General features: G+C 37.5%; 1 protein-coding gene across 3 annotated transcripts in view; it reads left to right on the forward strand.

Moving 5' to 3' along the window:
- The window catches only part of srgap3 (SLIT-ROBO Rho GTPase activating protein 3), a 113,181-nt gene that overhangs the window by 20,119 nt on the left and 75,276 nt on the right, over positions 1-17,786 (forward strand). For all 3 annotated transcript variants that reach the window (XM_048199532.1, XM_048199530.1, XM_048199531.1), the window contains exon 2: positions 14,079-14,256. In XM_048199532.1, coding sequence (XP_048055489.1) covers positions 14,079-14,256 — 178 coding nt within the window. The remainder of the gene's footprint in view (positions 1-14,078; positions 14,257-17,786) is intronic.

The raw sequence follows: 17,786 nt of genomic DNA on the forward strand, positions 1-17,786 counted from the left end.
TCATCTAAGTAATTCCAAACTTTGTGAGGCAGACGACAACATTATGTGACGATCAAATAAAATAAACTTGTTGAACACGCTCCACAGCGCCACCCGGTGCATTTAGTTATAACTGCGAGTTTTAGTGCTTAGGATTTATCATGGATTCACTGCATTTACGGCCAGGAAAGCAACATAGTAAAATTCGAATAGTATTTTTATTTTTCGAATATTAATTACAGAACGAATATTCGAATATTCGACTATTTGTGCACATCCCTATTTAATACCTGTTTATTAAAGTTTAACTGAATAATACATTTTCAGATTTTGATGCATTATAGCTTACATAAAAAGATCTGGATTTGTGCCAATGGTGTTAAAGTTCTTTGTCTTTACCCAGACACTCTTAACCAGCAACTGACATAATTGCAAATGAGCACTGCAATTTTGACATTTTGTATAGCCAGGGGAAAAAAGGCTAAAAATTGGTTTCACACAAGAGGTAGTCAGGAACAAAAGAGGTCAGATGATCGTCTTGTCATGTTGCCTTGTGTAAATGTGCACGTGTCAACATCTCGGCGCCCTCCATCTCTCCCCAGACCTTTTCCCGGGAGAATACTCGTGCGTTGCCTTAGAGACAGTGTACAGTCATTTTTCTCTGTGAGTGGGACTGGTGAGGAGACAGCAGTGATTGAAGGCATGGCTCTAAAAGGGACATGTCTTGAATTCTCTAGAAGCAGCCAGATCATATAACATAGACACAGGATGCTGATGGTAATACTTCAGCTAGGGAGGAGAAATCAATGCGTTAAATAGATGGGAAGCTGGATGGTGGTGTGTTTGTGTGCGTGCGTGTGTTTCTGTGTGTGTTCATGTATTTAGTGTCTGTATGTTTTGGATTTGTCTGCTTGGACAGAAGGACAGAATTACATTATCTTCTTCCTGGACAGTGATATTGCTGCAGTATTGTCTCATGTACCCAATTTCAGTTAATTGATGTCTCAGGCACTCTGCATCAGCCATGTAGTGCAGATGTTAAATAGACTTTCCATGTGGAGTTAGAAAGACATTTGCACAAGTTCATGTTTTGAATAGGCTAGGCAATCTAAAGGTTGGCCGAGACTGTTTGACTTTGTTCCGGAATTATATTCTTGAGTGAGTGTATGTGTGTTTTCTTTTGCTGAAGATGACAATGCTGCAATTGGGAAATAACCTGCAACACTTTAAAATTAAAGTCTGTTTTTTTACATTTACGCATCTGTTGAAATGATTTATGAGCACCAAATCAGCATAATAGATTGATTTCTGAAGGAATGTGACATTGAAAACTGGAATAAATTCTGCTTGACTTTTACAATTTACTATTATTAAAGTAGAAACACTTCATTTAAATTGTAATAACATTTCACAATATGAGAATTTTACTGTATTTTTGATCAAATAAATGCAGCCTTGGTGAGCATGAGACTTCTTTCAAATACATCAAATCAAACTTTTGACCTGTAGTGTAGATGTTCTGATTATGATAGTGAATAAAAAGCAAATAATATTAGCTTTTTTTCATTGTAGTTGTGTTGCTGATTCTGTACTCCATAATATCAGGATAGTTATGATCTAGCTGTCTGCCCTCATATAACCAGCCATCAAAGGTTGTTCGCTCTGAAGAATGATGCCACTTAAATGATTTGAGGCATTATGGGGAAATGGCATCATATAATGCCATCATGGCAGCCGAATATAATGTATATCAGTCCATTATAAACATATAAACATAAATCTGTGGCCTTTTAAAGTGGCTCTAAGAGTTCTGTTCGGCTAATGATGGGCTGTAAAGTCCGTTACAGTTAGGAAGATAGTTTAAAGCTCAAATGTCACCATAGTTCTGTTCTCTGGAGTGCTGGGCCTTTTACATAAGAAAGGTCCATATCTCGCACCCTACGTCTGTTCTCACCTTTTCTTATATTGGGTTAATCAGTTAACTAATGGGCTCCTAAGGTCAGGTTTGCTGTCATTATGAATGGGCGTTAATAGAACCGATAGGGGGCTTTATCAGATTCAGTTTGAAGTTAATTGCCTGCGGTGTGTGTTATGTAACCTTCGGTGTGAACTCTGTAAAACTGCTGCAGTGGACTTGCTTTACAGATGGCTGGAGAAGAGGGGTGCTGAAAAGTGAACAAGGAATTGAAAGAGAACACTGTAAATGATTTAAATATTGTCAGGCAATGACCCCTGCCTACCTCATGCCCACTCATACATCTTGTGGTTGGGCTCTTATTGGTAAGCAGTGAGAAGTGATTGGAAAAGCATCTTGGAAAAGATGCTGATTCAGCTACTGTTTGCTACAAGCTGTATGCATACTGTATAATGCATTGGTGTAGAATTGCTGAATAATATGGATTACACAGTTTTTCCAAGGTGTCTTTGGGTAAATTAATTATTTCAATGAACTGTGCCCTCTGTAATGAGGTCAAAGGTTCGTGAAAGGTAGTAACCGAAGAGAACAATTTGTAAGGACAAATGAAGATGTGCTGCTACTGTGGATTTTTTTGGTCATATTACTGTGGTATTGCTGTAGCCATTTGGACATACCATGGTAATGCTATATTTTTTTTAATAATTTAAATAGATATTAAGGATTGAGAGACAGGCCTTGATCTTGGCAAATATAGAAGGGTGGGCTGGCAGAGGGTGGGCATTTATCTTATTCTCACTTTAAATTAAATGCTACCATTTTCACTTTTCTACTGTCCAGTGACAATTTGGAAAGAAAATGTGATGGAAGCCTGCTTTTGCTATAATAACGAACTCGACTTTAACGTGCAAGTGCCGTTTCCCACAGAACATGTTTTCTCATTCCACTATATGGTGCATTGGTTAGCATTAAAGAGTTAGTTCACCTAAAAATGTGTAATTAATTACTCACCCTCATGTCGTTCCAAACCTGTGAGACTTTCGTTCATCTTCAGAACACAAATTAAAATATTTTTAATAAAATCTGAGTGATTTCTGTCCCTCCATTGACAGCTATGCAGCTACCACTTTGACGCTTCAAAAAGTCAAAGACTATAGAATAACACAAGACGTGTCACTCGTATTGTTTTGAATGGGAGAAAGTGTAACGCGCAATATGGTGGAATAAGTCCCGCCTTTTAAATAAGAGCCAATCGCCGACTGGTAAAGTCATCGCGTCACTTCAGCGGCCGTTAGAATCACCGGTTTCTATAGAAACAGTCAGACGCGCGCCTCCGAAGAGACGCGCATTTAGGTTTGCGCATGCGCATTAGCTTGATCCAGCCTGAAAAATACAGTTTTTTTTTTTTGGTCATGATTCGAGCATTTAGAAACTAAATTTATGAGCCGGTTGTTGTTAGATTTCATTGGTGATTTCAAATATGAAATTTAATCGTAAGGTTGGCGAACAGTTTTGGAGAATTTGATGTTTCCCCATTCAAAGAGATAGGAGCTGCATGATGCCCAGGATGCCCGAGAGGCATTTCAAAGATGGCCGCCGAGTGAAATTACTTGTCTTAAAGTTCATAAAGATATTGTAAAACTAATCCATAAGAATTGAGTGGTTTAGTCAAAATTTTCTGAAGAGAGAGTTCATTCTCGTGTTTTACGCAGGATGTTTGAGTTTCCTCAAGAACCAATGAGGTTTGTTCTCACGCATCAAGCAGGTTCGGTTGAGCTTCTGTTTATGTTCACTGATCAATGTTTATATATAAATAAAAGCCAAAATTTAATGTTTATCATATGAAGCAACCGTGTCTCTTCAGAAAATTTGGACTAAACCGCTCAATTCATATGGATTAGCTTTACAATATCTTCATTAACTTTTTGAAGCATCAAAGTGGTAGTTGCGTAGCTGTCAATGTAGAGTACAGAACTGGCTCAGATTTGATTAAAATAATTTAATTTGTGTTCTGAAGATGAACAAAAGTCGTACGGGTTTGGAACGACATGAGGGTGAGTAATTAATGACAGAATTTTCGTTTTTGGGTGAACTAACCCTTTAATGTGTATTGGATAGCATTATCTGTCTTATAGCCTGGACAGTCAATGTCAGCGGAAAAGGAAATTTGTTTCAAAATAAGAACAAGTTATTACATTTTGTTACAGATTACAAAGACCAACTATTTTTCTTTCTAATGTGCATTAAATATAGGAGTCAATTTTGATGTTCCTTTGGACTTTAAATGAAGAAAGCAGGTCAGTGTCATTGTTGTGTTCATTATAACTTCAGTTTGAAGGAAAATGAAAAATGATCCATGCCTTAAATGAAGCAAGACATGTATTAATGTAACAATTATTTTGAAGTGTACAAATGAATCATGTCTTCACATGCTTTTTAGAATAAAGTGACAAACAGACAATCACTAAATAACACCCTTTCTTATCTACTGAAATATTTCCTCTGACTGGATTTCACTCCTCTCTTTGTCCAAGGCAAGTGTTTGCCCTTTTCCAGCACAGAGGGTGTCTCATTGACACAGTAGCATCTGACTCACTGTGTATCTGAAGAGGATAATCACTGTGTGTAATGAGCGAGAGACTGAGAGATATGTGGATGAGTAGCACCCACGATAAAAAGATAGACACTCTTTAATCGAATCTAATAATACACAAATCCACTAGTGGAATGATTTGGAGACAGTAAGGGTTAGAAGGCAGCAGAGACTCAAAGGCGGGCTTGTCTGAGAAAATAAATGCATTATACACGCAAAGACCAGAAACTGAGAGCTTTCAGTGTCATATAAAGACCACGTCACTGGTATTGTGTTGCAGTAAAACTCTAAGTGCTTATTACTTGGTGGGACCATTTGGTATTGATTTATTTTGCATGAAAAGGGCCTGAGTCTCCAATTCACCATTGTAAAGAGGTGAATTGAATGAACTCTTCTGCAAATGGAAGAATTTAGCTTGTTACTGCAAGGGTTTTCTGAGATGATGCTGTATTTGAGAAAATTTCTCATTGTATCACAAGCACAACAGGACTTGGCCTTTCTTGACTGTTTTGAGATTGGAAAAACATCATAGACTTACATTCTAGAAGGAATCCGAGCCATATTTGGGGACCAGAATATCATAGCATTGGGTGTGGACTCTTTTGACTCTGTTAAGTGCTTGGTAGGGTCTTCTGGATGTTAACAACCACCCATAACACCCTAGAAACTGCATAGCAATATGCTAAAAACCACTCAGAACACCTTAGCAACTGCATGGCAACACCCTGGCAACCATCCAGAGTAGGGCTGTGTGATTAATTGATATTGTAATAAAATCGGGATGTGAGAGCACTATTTTTCCGCCAACCCCCTAGTGTGCAATCTGAATACAGCATGCAAATCTAGCGTGAGAATAGAACAGGTTTACCGTTACCACATGGAAGAAAGCACAGAAACAGGGGAGGTGAATTCAGGGCAGGATAAGGACTTGTCCAAAAAAAATTAACATGCGTGGTTTGGGAATATTTTGGATTCAGGAAAGATGATGTATCATATATAGAGCCAGGTAATTTGCAAGACCTGTCAAACTATCGTTGCGGCAAAACCGAGTAGGGGCCATTAACACAGAATGCATTTTTCTGGTTAAAAACATGAGACGCAGGTCTAGAGACGTGTTTTTTTTAAAAGTTGAACTTCTTTTATCTTCAACGCTGTGTAGAACGCCTTGTCATGCACAAGACGCTGCAAAAGACATGAGACGCGAGTGCAACGGTTAAAGACATCCATATAGCGTGTTTACAATAGCTCATTCCGAACCAGATGAACAAAAATCCATAATTCACATTTCACATTTATTTGTATTTTCACGATACATATCGTTTCAAAGCAGCTTTACAGAGAATGCATGTCAACTTTACAATTTAGAGAATGCAGTTAGCTAATAATGTAATAATTTAGGACATTTAAAACAGATGCTGTCATTTAGTATGTGTGTAAGGAAATATTGTTTCAAAATCATGATTAAAATCGAAATAGCAATATTGATCAAAAAATCGTGATAGTATTTTTTTTTTTTGTATTTGCATGAGAAAACACCACTTACATTTTCTTCAGAAATTGCAAAAGTCTTGTGCTATTTAGACAGCTGAGGAACAAAAAACTTTATTGTTCCCAGATGGAATCTGTAGACCTTTTTAACATTTTCTTTGCAGATTTTTGGAGAAAAACTGTTGAATGGATTTAAGCATGGTTAAATGTGTTAAACAGAACAGAGAATACTGCAGCCTTCATGACATCTGAAAACATGATAAAATTAGCCATGATATTTAATAAACGAACAGACTGAACAAACTGCGTATGGTGGGTGTACAAATTCTGCAGAAATCCAGGGAGCTTTATGAAAGATTGTGTATCACATAACTCTTCAAATCTTGGAGAAAATACAAACTACTTCAAATCCATTACCTGCAGTTTTAAATGGTGTACTTCATTTTTCCAGACTGCTGTTTTGTTCTTTTGTTCTTTTTTCTTTGGAATTAACTAGACTGCTGACTGTTCTCCAGCTAAGATGTTGGACCAAATACTTATGTACAAATGAGACATTTAAAAAACGTTACCAAAAACTGTTATGCAATCAGTTAATTGAGCTGATTAATTAGCCAAGTTTTGGTGCTTTTTTTCCTCAACACTACCGTGTACTAAAGAAATTAATACTTTTATTCAGCAAGGATTCGTTAAATTAATCAAAAGTGACAGTAAAGACATGTTTAACGTTACAGAAGAATCCAGAAAAAAAAAAATCATAGTTTCCACAAAAATATAAGAATTAGAAAGATATATTATATTCAAATCATATTAGAATGATTTGAAGACTGAAGAAACGTCTGCTGAAAATTCAGCTATGCCACCACAGAAATAAATTACATTTTAAAATATATTAAAATAGAAAACGGTTATAATATTTAATAATTATTTCTGTTTTATAGTTTTTTTTTAATCAAATAAATATTGCCTTTCTGAGCATAAGAGACCACCAGTGTTCCTCAGAACCACAGCTCTAGACCAACACCTACTGAGAGCACGTCTTGTGAGTTTTAATTACAAAGAACATTTCTGGAATCTCTATAACACCCTTTTTTTAAGTTCCCTTAGACAAATGGACCCAAGGCTCAGATGGAAATGGTTTGGGGGGAGGGGAAGTAAATGACGCACGGTATATAGGATAATTGATAGTATCTTGATAGATAGTATCTGCTAGAAAATCTTTTAATTAAAGGTTAAGCTTGTTGCCTGTATAATTAGATGACCTTTTGTGTATTTTTGGCTCTTCACCCTACTTTTCATATACTCTATAATAGGGATCCATCATCTCTATTTATTCAGATGGCTTAGTCATCATGTATTGCTAAAATGAGAGACAGGCTATTTATTTTCATTGAAATCAGATGGTCCCAACTCGTGTGTTTGTTTTAAAAGTGTAATTCAGGGGTACGTCGACCATCGTGTGACACAATCGTTCAGCTATTTGCAGGCAGAGGTTGTGACACAGTTCTGTCTCATCAGATGAGGGTATTCCAGAGAAATCCTTCTGTTAAGTAATTCCTTCTAAAGTAACCAGTTCACAGTGTTATACAGGGGCCGAAGGGACATCAAGCCAAAATTCACAGCATTCCTCCTCCGAGAGCAGCTATGAGTTCCAGACATCAAGTGAAGCCACAGAGTGATCGCAGCACACTTGGAATCCTCTTTCTTGTGAATAATTCTGTGATTGCTCAGGGTCTCCGTGAGAAGCTCACTTACAATGTGACCTATTTTTCGTCTCTCGCACTGCTGCAGGTTTTTAAACCTGCTCTGTTTACGAGATTATTTCAAAAAAGTCCTGCCTGCCATTCATGCGAAACGGTGTCAGATGTTTCTGGGGCGTTCCTCTAGGCTCTCTTGTTTTGTCACACGAATACACGCTGAGAAAAGAGTTTGTGGAAAAGCAGAGAGAAAAAATGAAAAACAGAAAAAGCAGACGTTTTCAGCGAGTCTCGGTGAATGGTATCAACACGCTAGGGGTTGGTTAAGTTTTTTTTCTTCAATACGTAAGCTAACTCTAAATAGGGCCCACATGGGTTTTAACCGCAAATAGTGCCAGCAGGCAGTAGCCCTCATTTCTAAAGGAAGAGCCAGGTTCGGTGGTTAACCGAAGATTGTAATGCTGCACCGCAGTTCGTCAACCCAGCACAATATCACAGGAAAAAAGCTCTCCCATTTCAACACAACAGTCTTTGCAGTTGAACGTAATTGTTCTCTTGTAGAGGCTAGAGCTACACGATATAACAAAATAAAATCAATGTCGCGCTATGGCTTAGTGTGTTTGTGAAATCATGTAGACTGCGATTTATTTAAAGGGATAGTTCACCCAAAAATGAAAATTTGATGTTTATCTGCTTACCCCCAGCGCATCCAAGATGTAGGTGACTTTGTTTCTTCAGTAGAACACAAATGATGATTTTTAACTCCAACCGTTGCCGTCTGTCAGTGGTATAATGCAAGTCAGCGGGAACTTGGACTATAAGAGTCAAAAAAGCGTGCACAGACAAATCCAAATGAAACCCTGCGGCTCGTGACGACACATTGATGTCCCAAGACACGAAACGATCAGTTTGTGCGAGAAACCGAACAGTATTTATATAATTTTTTACCTCTAATACACCACTATGTCCAACTGCGTTCAGCACTCGCTTAGTGAGGTCTGATCGCGCTCTGACAGCCAAAGTGATGTCTAGCACTCATTGAAGTATATGTGCGAGACATTACTGCCATTGTCAGAGCGCGATCAGACCTCACTAAGCGAGTGCTGAACGCAGTTGGACATAGTGGTGTATTAGAGGTAAAAAATTATATAAATACTGTTCGGTTTCTCGCACAAACTGATCGTTTCGTGTCTTGGGACATCAATGTGTCGTCATATGTCCATTTGCCCGCAAACTGTCAAAATAAAAGCTTGATGATTTAACATTTGAAAATGAAGAAATTGTTAGTTTTGTAATTGTACAGTTGTACTATAAAAATAAAATTATTTAAAAAAAAAAAATCGATTTCTTATTTTACAAATGGGGTAAATGGCACATTTGATTTTATTCTCCTCTAAACCACTAAATGTCCCAAAAAACGTACTGTAGCACTTTCCTAAACATCGACGTTTCACGATGCACATAGAAATGTGGATGATTCTTGATGCAATCACAGGCAGCAATGCAAAGTTGATTCTGTGCTAATTTGATCTACTATTTAATGTTTCTTTTTTTTTATTGCATCTTTTTATCAGCATTTCAACCATTTACAAACTAAATTAAAACCAAACAAACAAACAAATAGAGCCCGGCAATTACAATACAATGGGAAAAAGAAAAAAAAAAGGGCACAGGAGCATAATGATATACCATACTTCAAAATATTACTTAAAGAAAGATATGGAGTCCAGACCTGATGGAAATCTTCAGTTGAAAAATGAACAACACATGTATTTAATGTTTTTCTTTAAATAGCAACTGAAATTATTGAATATATTTTGAGACAAAGGTCTTGTTAATGATTTTCAGTTTTGCTCAAGGTAATTAAATTAACAGTTATTTTTCCAATAACTAATAATTTACACCTAAACGAAGAACGAAAAAGAACTTTGTTTGAAGTATACCGGGGCCTTTAGTTATGTTGAAAGCATTCGTGTGCAGAAATTGAGCTGCAGTGACGAGATCACTGCTTTCATTCACGCAACAAGATGTCTGTGATTGGCTACAATGTTCATCACTGCAACCTTTCATGCCATAGATCTAAACGTAATGCTATAAAACGCACTTTTGATGATTAGTTAACCTTGAGAGCTGTAATAGAAAAAAATTGCTAAAAGTTTTAGTGCAAACAGTACTCCGGTATTTCATATGCAAAGATGTTAGCCAATCACAGCAGTGGGCGTTTACAGTGAAGTCTCACAGCAGACACGCCCCTTAAAACAGAGCGTTCAAATCAGAGTGCTAAAATCAGAGTAGGAAAAATGCCTTTTATTTCTAAATTGACAATTTTTGATGTAAAAAGCATACTAACATTATAAATGCACCCCAGGAAACATTATAATGTTGAATATGTAAAAGAATGGTATTTGAGGTAAAAAGCGCCCTTGCTGTTGGGGCTAAAGGCACAATAATTAACATAATGATAAATATCTGGCTATTTGTTTTCATATCACAATATATATCACATAAAAAGTATTGTGCAACTCTATTTGTAGTTCAGAAGTGTTGTTATATATGCGAAAAAGCCCACAGAGCACAATTTTTGACACTCTTGACAGCTTGACTGGGTTAGCTCTGAAGTGTTGCTTCATGTTAGCAGCAGATCAGAATTTTCGACCTGAGCAGCTTTACTCAAGTCGATCAATAACGCAGTGGATTTATTTTATTTCTAGTAAAGCTTTCTACCTTAAGTTGTGTTTGATTTTGAGCTTTCTTTTGTGTCAGGCTTGATTTACTTCATCAAGCTACTTTTTCTGTTGTTTAATTGTTCTGTTAACCTTAGTGCAGGGAACTGAAATAATGAATTTTTTCCTCAAAGGAAGTCTTTGAAGCAATAGAGGCCTCTTTGAAATGACACATGAAAGAAGCTTTGCTTTAACACCGTAGAAACTGGCTGCCTGAGGGACATGACTTACTGTACAACCTACATGTACTTCGCTGTTGTGTTAGTATAATTCTCGCTTTTCTCTCTCTCAGCACTGAGGGAGCAGCTTGTCAGTTCAAGAACACACTCTGTTTGTGGCAGGAAACTTTTCTTTGCAATTAACCACAAGTCATGGATTTTTCTGTGAAAACAGGCTTTGTTCTTAAATATTAGTTTCTCTAAATAGCAGCAAGTGCTACACATAGAGAAGGCAACTAATAACCTTTTCTTTAATTCTTTGAGAAACTCTTGGATTAAGTATATTGCATTATTGCTTTATAATTAAATTCATTTTATAAGGTTTTTCAATAACATTTTCAGCCATTGAAATGTCTGTTGTTCTGTTCCGTTTGTCTATTGTTCTGTTGTTCCGTCTATTGTTTATCTATCTATCTATCTATCTATCTATCTATCTATCTATCTATCTATCTATCTATCTATCTATCTATCTATCTATCTATCTATCTATCTATCTATCTATCTAATCTAAAATACATATGTAAATGCATGTGTGGTTTATATTAAAACAAAAAAATCTTGTTAATCCAGGAAATCTCACTAATCAACTAGTGTATTGTTGGATGACTACTATCCTCACATGTGGATGTTTGATAAGGAACAGCTGTACAGCTGTAGCCTAAAGCTTAGATCCTGACAAAACAAGTGTGGATTTCAGTCTCATCCATTTACTATTAAAGGACAAAGCACAGGTCTGACTTGGTGTACTAAATATATTTGAAAATTCTCCATTTCCCTTTACAAATTTGCATACAAATTTCCTATTAAGTGGTAGATTATTTTCCTTCATATCTATATTGGATGGATATATATTCTGTAGGGCTGTAACGATATGCGATATGAAATCGAAATCGCGATACGCAGGTCCACGAACCTGTATCGCGATTTGAGAAGGCAGAATCGCGACACACCCCTTCCAACTCCCAGAGTTATCCTTCCTGTCCAGATCCAATGCTACCACATTTTTAAATTACTATAAGTATTAGGGGTGTAACGATTTATCGTAGATGGTGTGTCTCAATCAGCTCTCTAGTTCAGTAAGTGTTTCGGGCACACATTGAATCTTGCAAGCAGGTTTAAACGTTTCTCATGTCAGTCTCTTGCATGGTCGCGTGAGAAAAGTCGTGGCTTTCTTTCACCGCAGTGCACAGCAACAGCTGTGCTCACAGAAAAGCAAAAGACGCTTGCAATGCTTTGCTTTAAGTTCTGTGGCGCCGTTCACATATTGCGTCTTTTGCGCGTGCAAGTCAGTTATTATTTTCAAATGTAGCCGCTAGGCAGGCGCGCTCATAATGGGATCAACGCGGTCGCGACGCGCATGCAATAGGCCAATTTCACACTTCCGGGTTTTTGGCTTCCGGAACGATCCACGCAGTGTAAAAGTTTTTCCGGTTACAGTGATAGATAGCCTCGATCAGAACCAGCTCGGAAATCAAAGTCGTTTTACGAATTAAATGTCATGGAAAATGTTTTAACGTTCTTGGTAAATTATTGGTGAGACTACAGAGCTCTCATTAAGAGCTAAATTTAATAAATAATTTGAAGTGATGGCGGTTAAACTGGTTATATTCTTCGTGCCTGTTTGGCGCGGCTGTGCATTATCGCGCTCCATGTGCTGTAAAGACGGTGTCTGCGTCTCAAAGTGCATACTATCCATCCTAAATTGTAGTCTATGTGTAATATTCAGTGCTATTTAGGGTGGATAGTGTGCACATTGGGATGTATAGAGTGCTTTTAGCGACGTGCTGGGGAAATGATCAGCTGGAAGCTCCTTTATCACGCAAGATCCTCTGATTCATGAAACAGGACTGCTCGCACCCTGATATTTCTGGATATAAACACTTCAGTCTCTCACTCATTTTCCTGTCGTCATCATCTTAAAGTGTGTATTATGCGCAGTATTATTGTGCTGTTGCAACATTAATGCAAAGACTGATAGTTGTGTACAGTGTGGTGTTGTAAATTAATTATGTATAAATTAATTATGTAAATTAATTATGAATGTGGGATGTGATGCCATATGAGATTACATGCGATATATTTTTAAAACATATTAAACTCACGACAATATTATGTATCTCGATTTTATATCCCCCATTAAAGTATATATTGGCAGTTATTATTTTTTTAATGAATAAATTATATAAATAATGTTCGTCGTACGTAATACGATCTGGGAAATTGCTGAATGAGTAGCTGCGTAGCCTTTACTGTATGACAGCTCGTAATAAATCCACCTGCCGGTAAATTCGAGCAACGGTCTGAGCGGCCGTACAAGCTACAAACCAGTAGAAAATAATTTATTTGTAGATTATACAAAAGCGACTTGGAAAACAGACAAAACAGAAAAGGTAAGAAGCGATATTTGAGAAAAGAGCATATCAATCTAATAGCCGTAGACGCATAGCGGAACTAACTTTACCCTGCGTCACGTGATTTCCGATTCTTGTGAAAAAGGCCTATTCTCAACTTCTCAGAATGCCGCAAGCGCACCGCAGGTCGTGTGACAAGAATCAACCGATCAGCTATGGCCTTTCCGTAACAAAACATCAAAAGCTCAGCCGAACAGCTGATCATAGCTGTACATGGTGGTTTTTATATCTTATCTCCATCAATATATCACGTAGTAAAACTAATGCAAGGGCTAGAAATCATTTATCCTTTGCAGAAACATCCTCTTGTTCCTCTGATCCTCTTGGAGAGCCCAGTTCAAGGTTGCATAGCAACGACCGACGCCACGGGAGCGCAAGCGCTTTGGAAAAAAGGAGAAGCGGTGCGGCCGCGCCTTCCACGCGTTTTTAGACGCGATATGTGAACGGCCCCTATTCATAATTCTAAGTTCATGTTAAATTTTAAAAAAAAATTTTAGTGACAGACAGCCCTATTCAACTGTTAATTTGAATACAGAAGGTTTTTATTAAAATTTTATATTTATTTATTTAATTGAAATGTGATCTTGTGTGTACAACAAGGACAATTATTGAAATTTGTTAATGTTTTTTTTAATAAATCTTGTTTGAATTTCAGTTTCATTTTGTTCAAAATATCGTGATACGTATCGTATCGTGAACTCCGTATCGAGATACGTATCGTATCGTGACCTGAGCGTATCGTTACACCCCTAATATTCTGGGATGATGTATTTTGTATTTTTCCACACGCTCACACACTGCAAAGTTTTGGGAGTAACCTAAATAATTGTTCCATGTGTGTAAGAAATACAAAAGCGCTTCCAATATTTATATCCAGTAGTTATGAATGACTGGAATAACCATGGAAATTTTTGGGTCAGTAGCTGGATTGGATTAAATCATAGATTCAGCCAATTTGAGAAGAGAAAATCCATCTGAACCTACAGTAACTACTTTTGTTCAGGTTGAGAGTTGTGCTGAGTCAAACTAATGTGTTTATGTGTACTCTGTTGCTCAGAGATCCGTAATCAGTTGGTGGAGCAGTTTAAGTGCCTGGAGCAGCAATCAGAGGCTCGGATCCAGCTGTTGCAGGACCTGCAGGAGTTTTTTCGGCGCAAGGCCGAGATTCAACTGGAGTACTCTCGCAGTCTGGAGAAACTGGCCGAGAGGTTCTCATCAAAGATTCGTGGCCCAAGGTAAGGATTATTTGATATGTGCAAGTATGATTAGTTCAACCAAAAATGAAATTTCTGTCATTATTTATTGTTTTCCTTGGAACACAAAATAAGAAATGACTGATGCATTTTTTAGCACGTCTGCCCCCCCCCCCCCAAAAAAAAAAACCTACAAAAATTAACAGTGAAAAATGACTTAAATTTCAGAAATAAAGCAAAAAAGTTGTATGAACTAGGGTTGTCACCAACATTTCAGTAGTCTGTACCATTTTCAGTACCAGAGCAACAACTGTTGATTAAGTCCTTTAAAAAATGTCCATTTTTGTCTCGTCCGTTGGTTATCACAGTCATTCATTGCAGTTTCTGATTCAATTGTGCATTTAAATATGGTTGTCAATCCAGAAACTTTGAAGTGTACTTATCATCATGAAAAACTCTCATTTATAATAATAATAATAATAATAATAAAAAAGCTGCCTTAATTGTACAGTGAACCTCTTATTTACATCGTGTTTACATTGGTCATCATGAAAAGATTTGTGAGTGTGCGGCTCATGCTGAACAAAACAAAACCAGTGGCTGATTGGCCATTGTGTTCATGCGCTCAATAGATATGATTGTGATTGGCTACAATGCTCAACGCTTGTAAAAACACGCTGTAACTAGAAATCTTTGAAGCTCAGAGAGCGCTCAAACAAACACGAACGAGAGTGTTTGAAAGCAGCGGGTACCACATATATAAACAGTACTACCGGTACTGCAGATATGCTGTTACTGTCAACTTTTGTTTTTAGTACGGACTGGTACCGGTAATACTGGTACGTTTGACAACCCTAGTATGGACTATGCATTTTTGGTCCTTGTTTGAACCATGGCCACTATGAACTATATGAAAAAGAGCTGCATTAAAGTTTCGAAAAAAATGACACCATAGAAGTTTAAAAAATTATGATTTTAAGTACAGGATGACTGAACTTTCATTTTTTGGTGAACTGTTCCTTTAATTGTGCATGCCAGATTATGTCTTCTCTTCATTTCTCCGTCTGTTTCACCATTTGTCTCAGTGCTTCTTCAATCAGAGCAGAAATAGCTGCTGGTGAATTTTAAATCTCTCTCCTGCTGCTGGATATAATCGTCCTTCAGACAAGGGTTGCTCCTCGTTCTCTACTTTCTGCAAAGTTTAAAGAAGTTGTTAAATGCCTGTAGCATTTTACGCATTAGGATGTTATCTTTGGCTGTTAATTTAAATTAAATACCCTTTTGAATTAAGTGTTTCCTCAAAAGAAAACTTACTTTTGCTTCACGCTAATCCAAGATAGCCAGCTCATTCCTCCAATTAATTGACCCTTTGCTAACCCAACCTTAAAAATGTTGCTCTACCTGAGCAACTGATCTTATCAGACAAGTTTTCCCTCAAATTATCTACCCAAAAATGAAATTTTTGTCGTTTACCCATGGTCATGTCATTCTAAACCTGTATGACTGACATTCTTCTGTGCAACACGATAGAAGATTGCAAAATGTCTTTTCATTGACCAATGTTGTTTCGGACAAACAATGACTTTCATTATATGGACTTTCATTATATCATTCTCTCTTTTGTGAGAGAATTTGGGGAAACTATCCCTTTAAGACTATGGGAAATTTAGTTTGAATATTTTTCAACAACATTTTATAGAATATAAATATGTTATACTAGGTTGATTCTGGTGACTGTAATGGCAAAAGTAACTTATTTAGAATACCATAGTCAGCAGACCAAACAGCTACAGTTTTTGCTTGCATGCAAGACATCAGGGGTGATTATTGGCTCATGTGGCATCAAGCCAACAATGGATTCTGAGTCTGCAGTAAAACTTCTGCTAACAAGACCTCAGTTGGTCATAGTGGGATGTGAAAAATAAAGGATTCTACCAATGCTATAGCTCTGATTTGGCCATAGAAACAGATTGTGACAGCTTGGGATAGAGGTCATGTTTTTCTGGGAATGAGACGAAAATGAACTCATCGATTTCAAGAGGTGAAAAAAGTCTTTTAGATTAGAGTTGGATTTTGTATATGTACCGGTTGTATCATGAATGTAGGTTTGTTTTGTGAGTGTATTGCGGCAGGATTGGCGGGGTTTAATTAATAGCAGCTGGTGGAGGAGGGCCGTCTGCTGCTTGCTCCCGGGGCCAGCCTCACTGCACCATTGACTACATTACTGCAGACAACAATGAGGAACGGCAGCGCCAATGGCTGCTGCTCTCTTGGCCCTGCGTCTGGCCTTGTCATTCTCTAGTTGTGTCTGTTTTTGTAATTCATTTCCCCCCTTCCTCTTTTCTTTGATATTTTGTCAGCTTTTGGGTTCTAGTTTTGCTGATGCAAGCCTCACCGCAAGCTGAGCTGACTCATGCTAAGAAACAAGTACACACAAATGCAGACACAAACAAATGCATACATCGGCAACAAACTTTAGTCTTTTAAGAGGAGAGATGGACTCATTCAAATCAGAATCAGGTTTATGGTCTCTTCATGAAAACAAAATGCAGTAGTATGCAGGACCAAGGAGCATGTTTTATTGCAGGATGTGTCAGTCAGTGCGAGAGAGAGTTCTTTTTTCATGACTTATGTCACTTAATAAATAATGTTTTAACATTATGCACACTCTGCTCATTATTCCTCATTCATGCATGTTTCTTTATCATTCTAAAGTGTCAATAACTTTAAAGGGTTAGTTCACACAAAAATGAAATTTCTGTCAAGTACTCACTCTCATGTTGTTCCAAACCTGCAAGACCTTTGTTCATCTTCGGAACACAAATTAAGATATTTTTGATGAAATTTGAGAGTTTTTTTGTTTTTATCTCCCATTGAAATTAACAAAATTACATTCAAGGTCCAGAAAAGTAGTAAAGACATCGTTAAAATAGTCAATGTGACTACAGTGGTTTAACCTTAATGTTATGAAGCGACGAGAATACTTTTTGTGCGAAAAAACTAAACAAAAATAATGACTTTATTCAAAAAGTATTCTCGTTGCCTCATAACATTAAAGGTGCTAAAGAGGTTCTTTTTGTCGACTGAGTTTTTGAAATGAGCGCATGGGTAAGAACAACCCCCCTCCTTCACAGCTCATTTAGAGGGAACGCCTCCCAAAACTCGTGCACGAGTATCGGAACACGAGTGTTTACCACCGGCATCCGCTGTGTTATTAAGCCGGGCACACATTTAACGACTAGCTAAAACATTCTGACTATGCTCAACATACAGCGATTGTTTCCTGCTCCTGAAGCAGATTTATATACTTTCACATGGAATTTGAACACCGACTGTAATCGCAGACTGAAAGCAACTGGCTTTGACTGGACGCGTTTGAATGCGATCAGTCATAAGTATCAATTTACATTCATAATCGGCCTTACAATCGTTAAGTGTGTGCGCGACTTAAAGCCGTGGATTCATTATGTTGGACTCACCGCAGGTGACTCATAATCTGCAGTTGTTACTCCTGTCTCCTGACAAAAACATTGCATGCAGCGCCTGTGGAGTGTGGAAAGTTACTGGAGCGC

This window comes from Megalobrama amblycephala, linkage group LG8 (assembly GCF_018812025.1).
Source record: "Megalobrama amblycephala isolate DHTTF-2021 linkage group LG8, ASM1881202v1, whole genome shotgun sequence".
NCBI lineage: Eukaryota > Metazoa > Chordata > Actinopteri > Cypriniformes > Xenocyprididae > Megalobrama > Megalobrama amblycephala.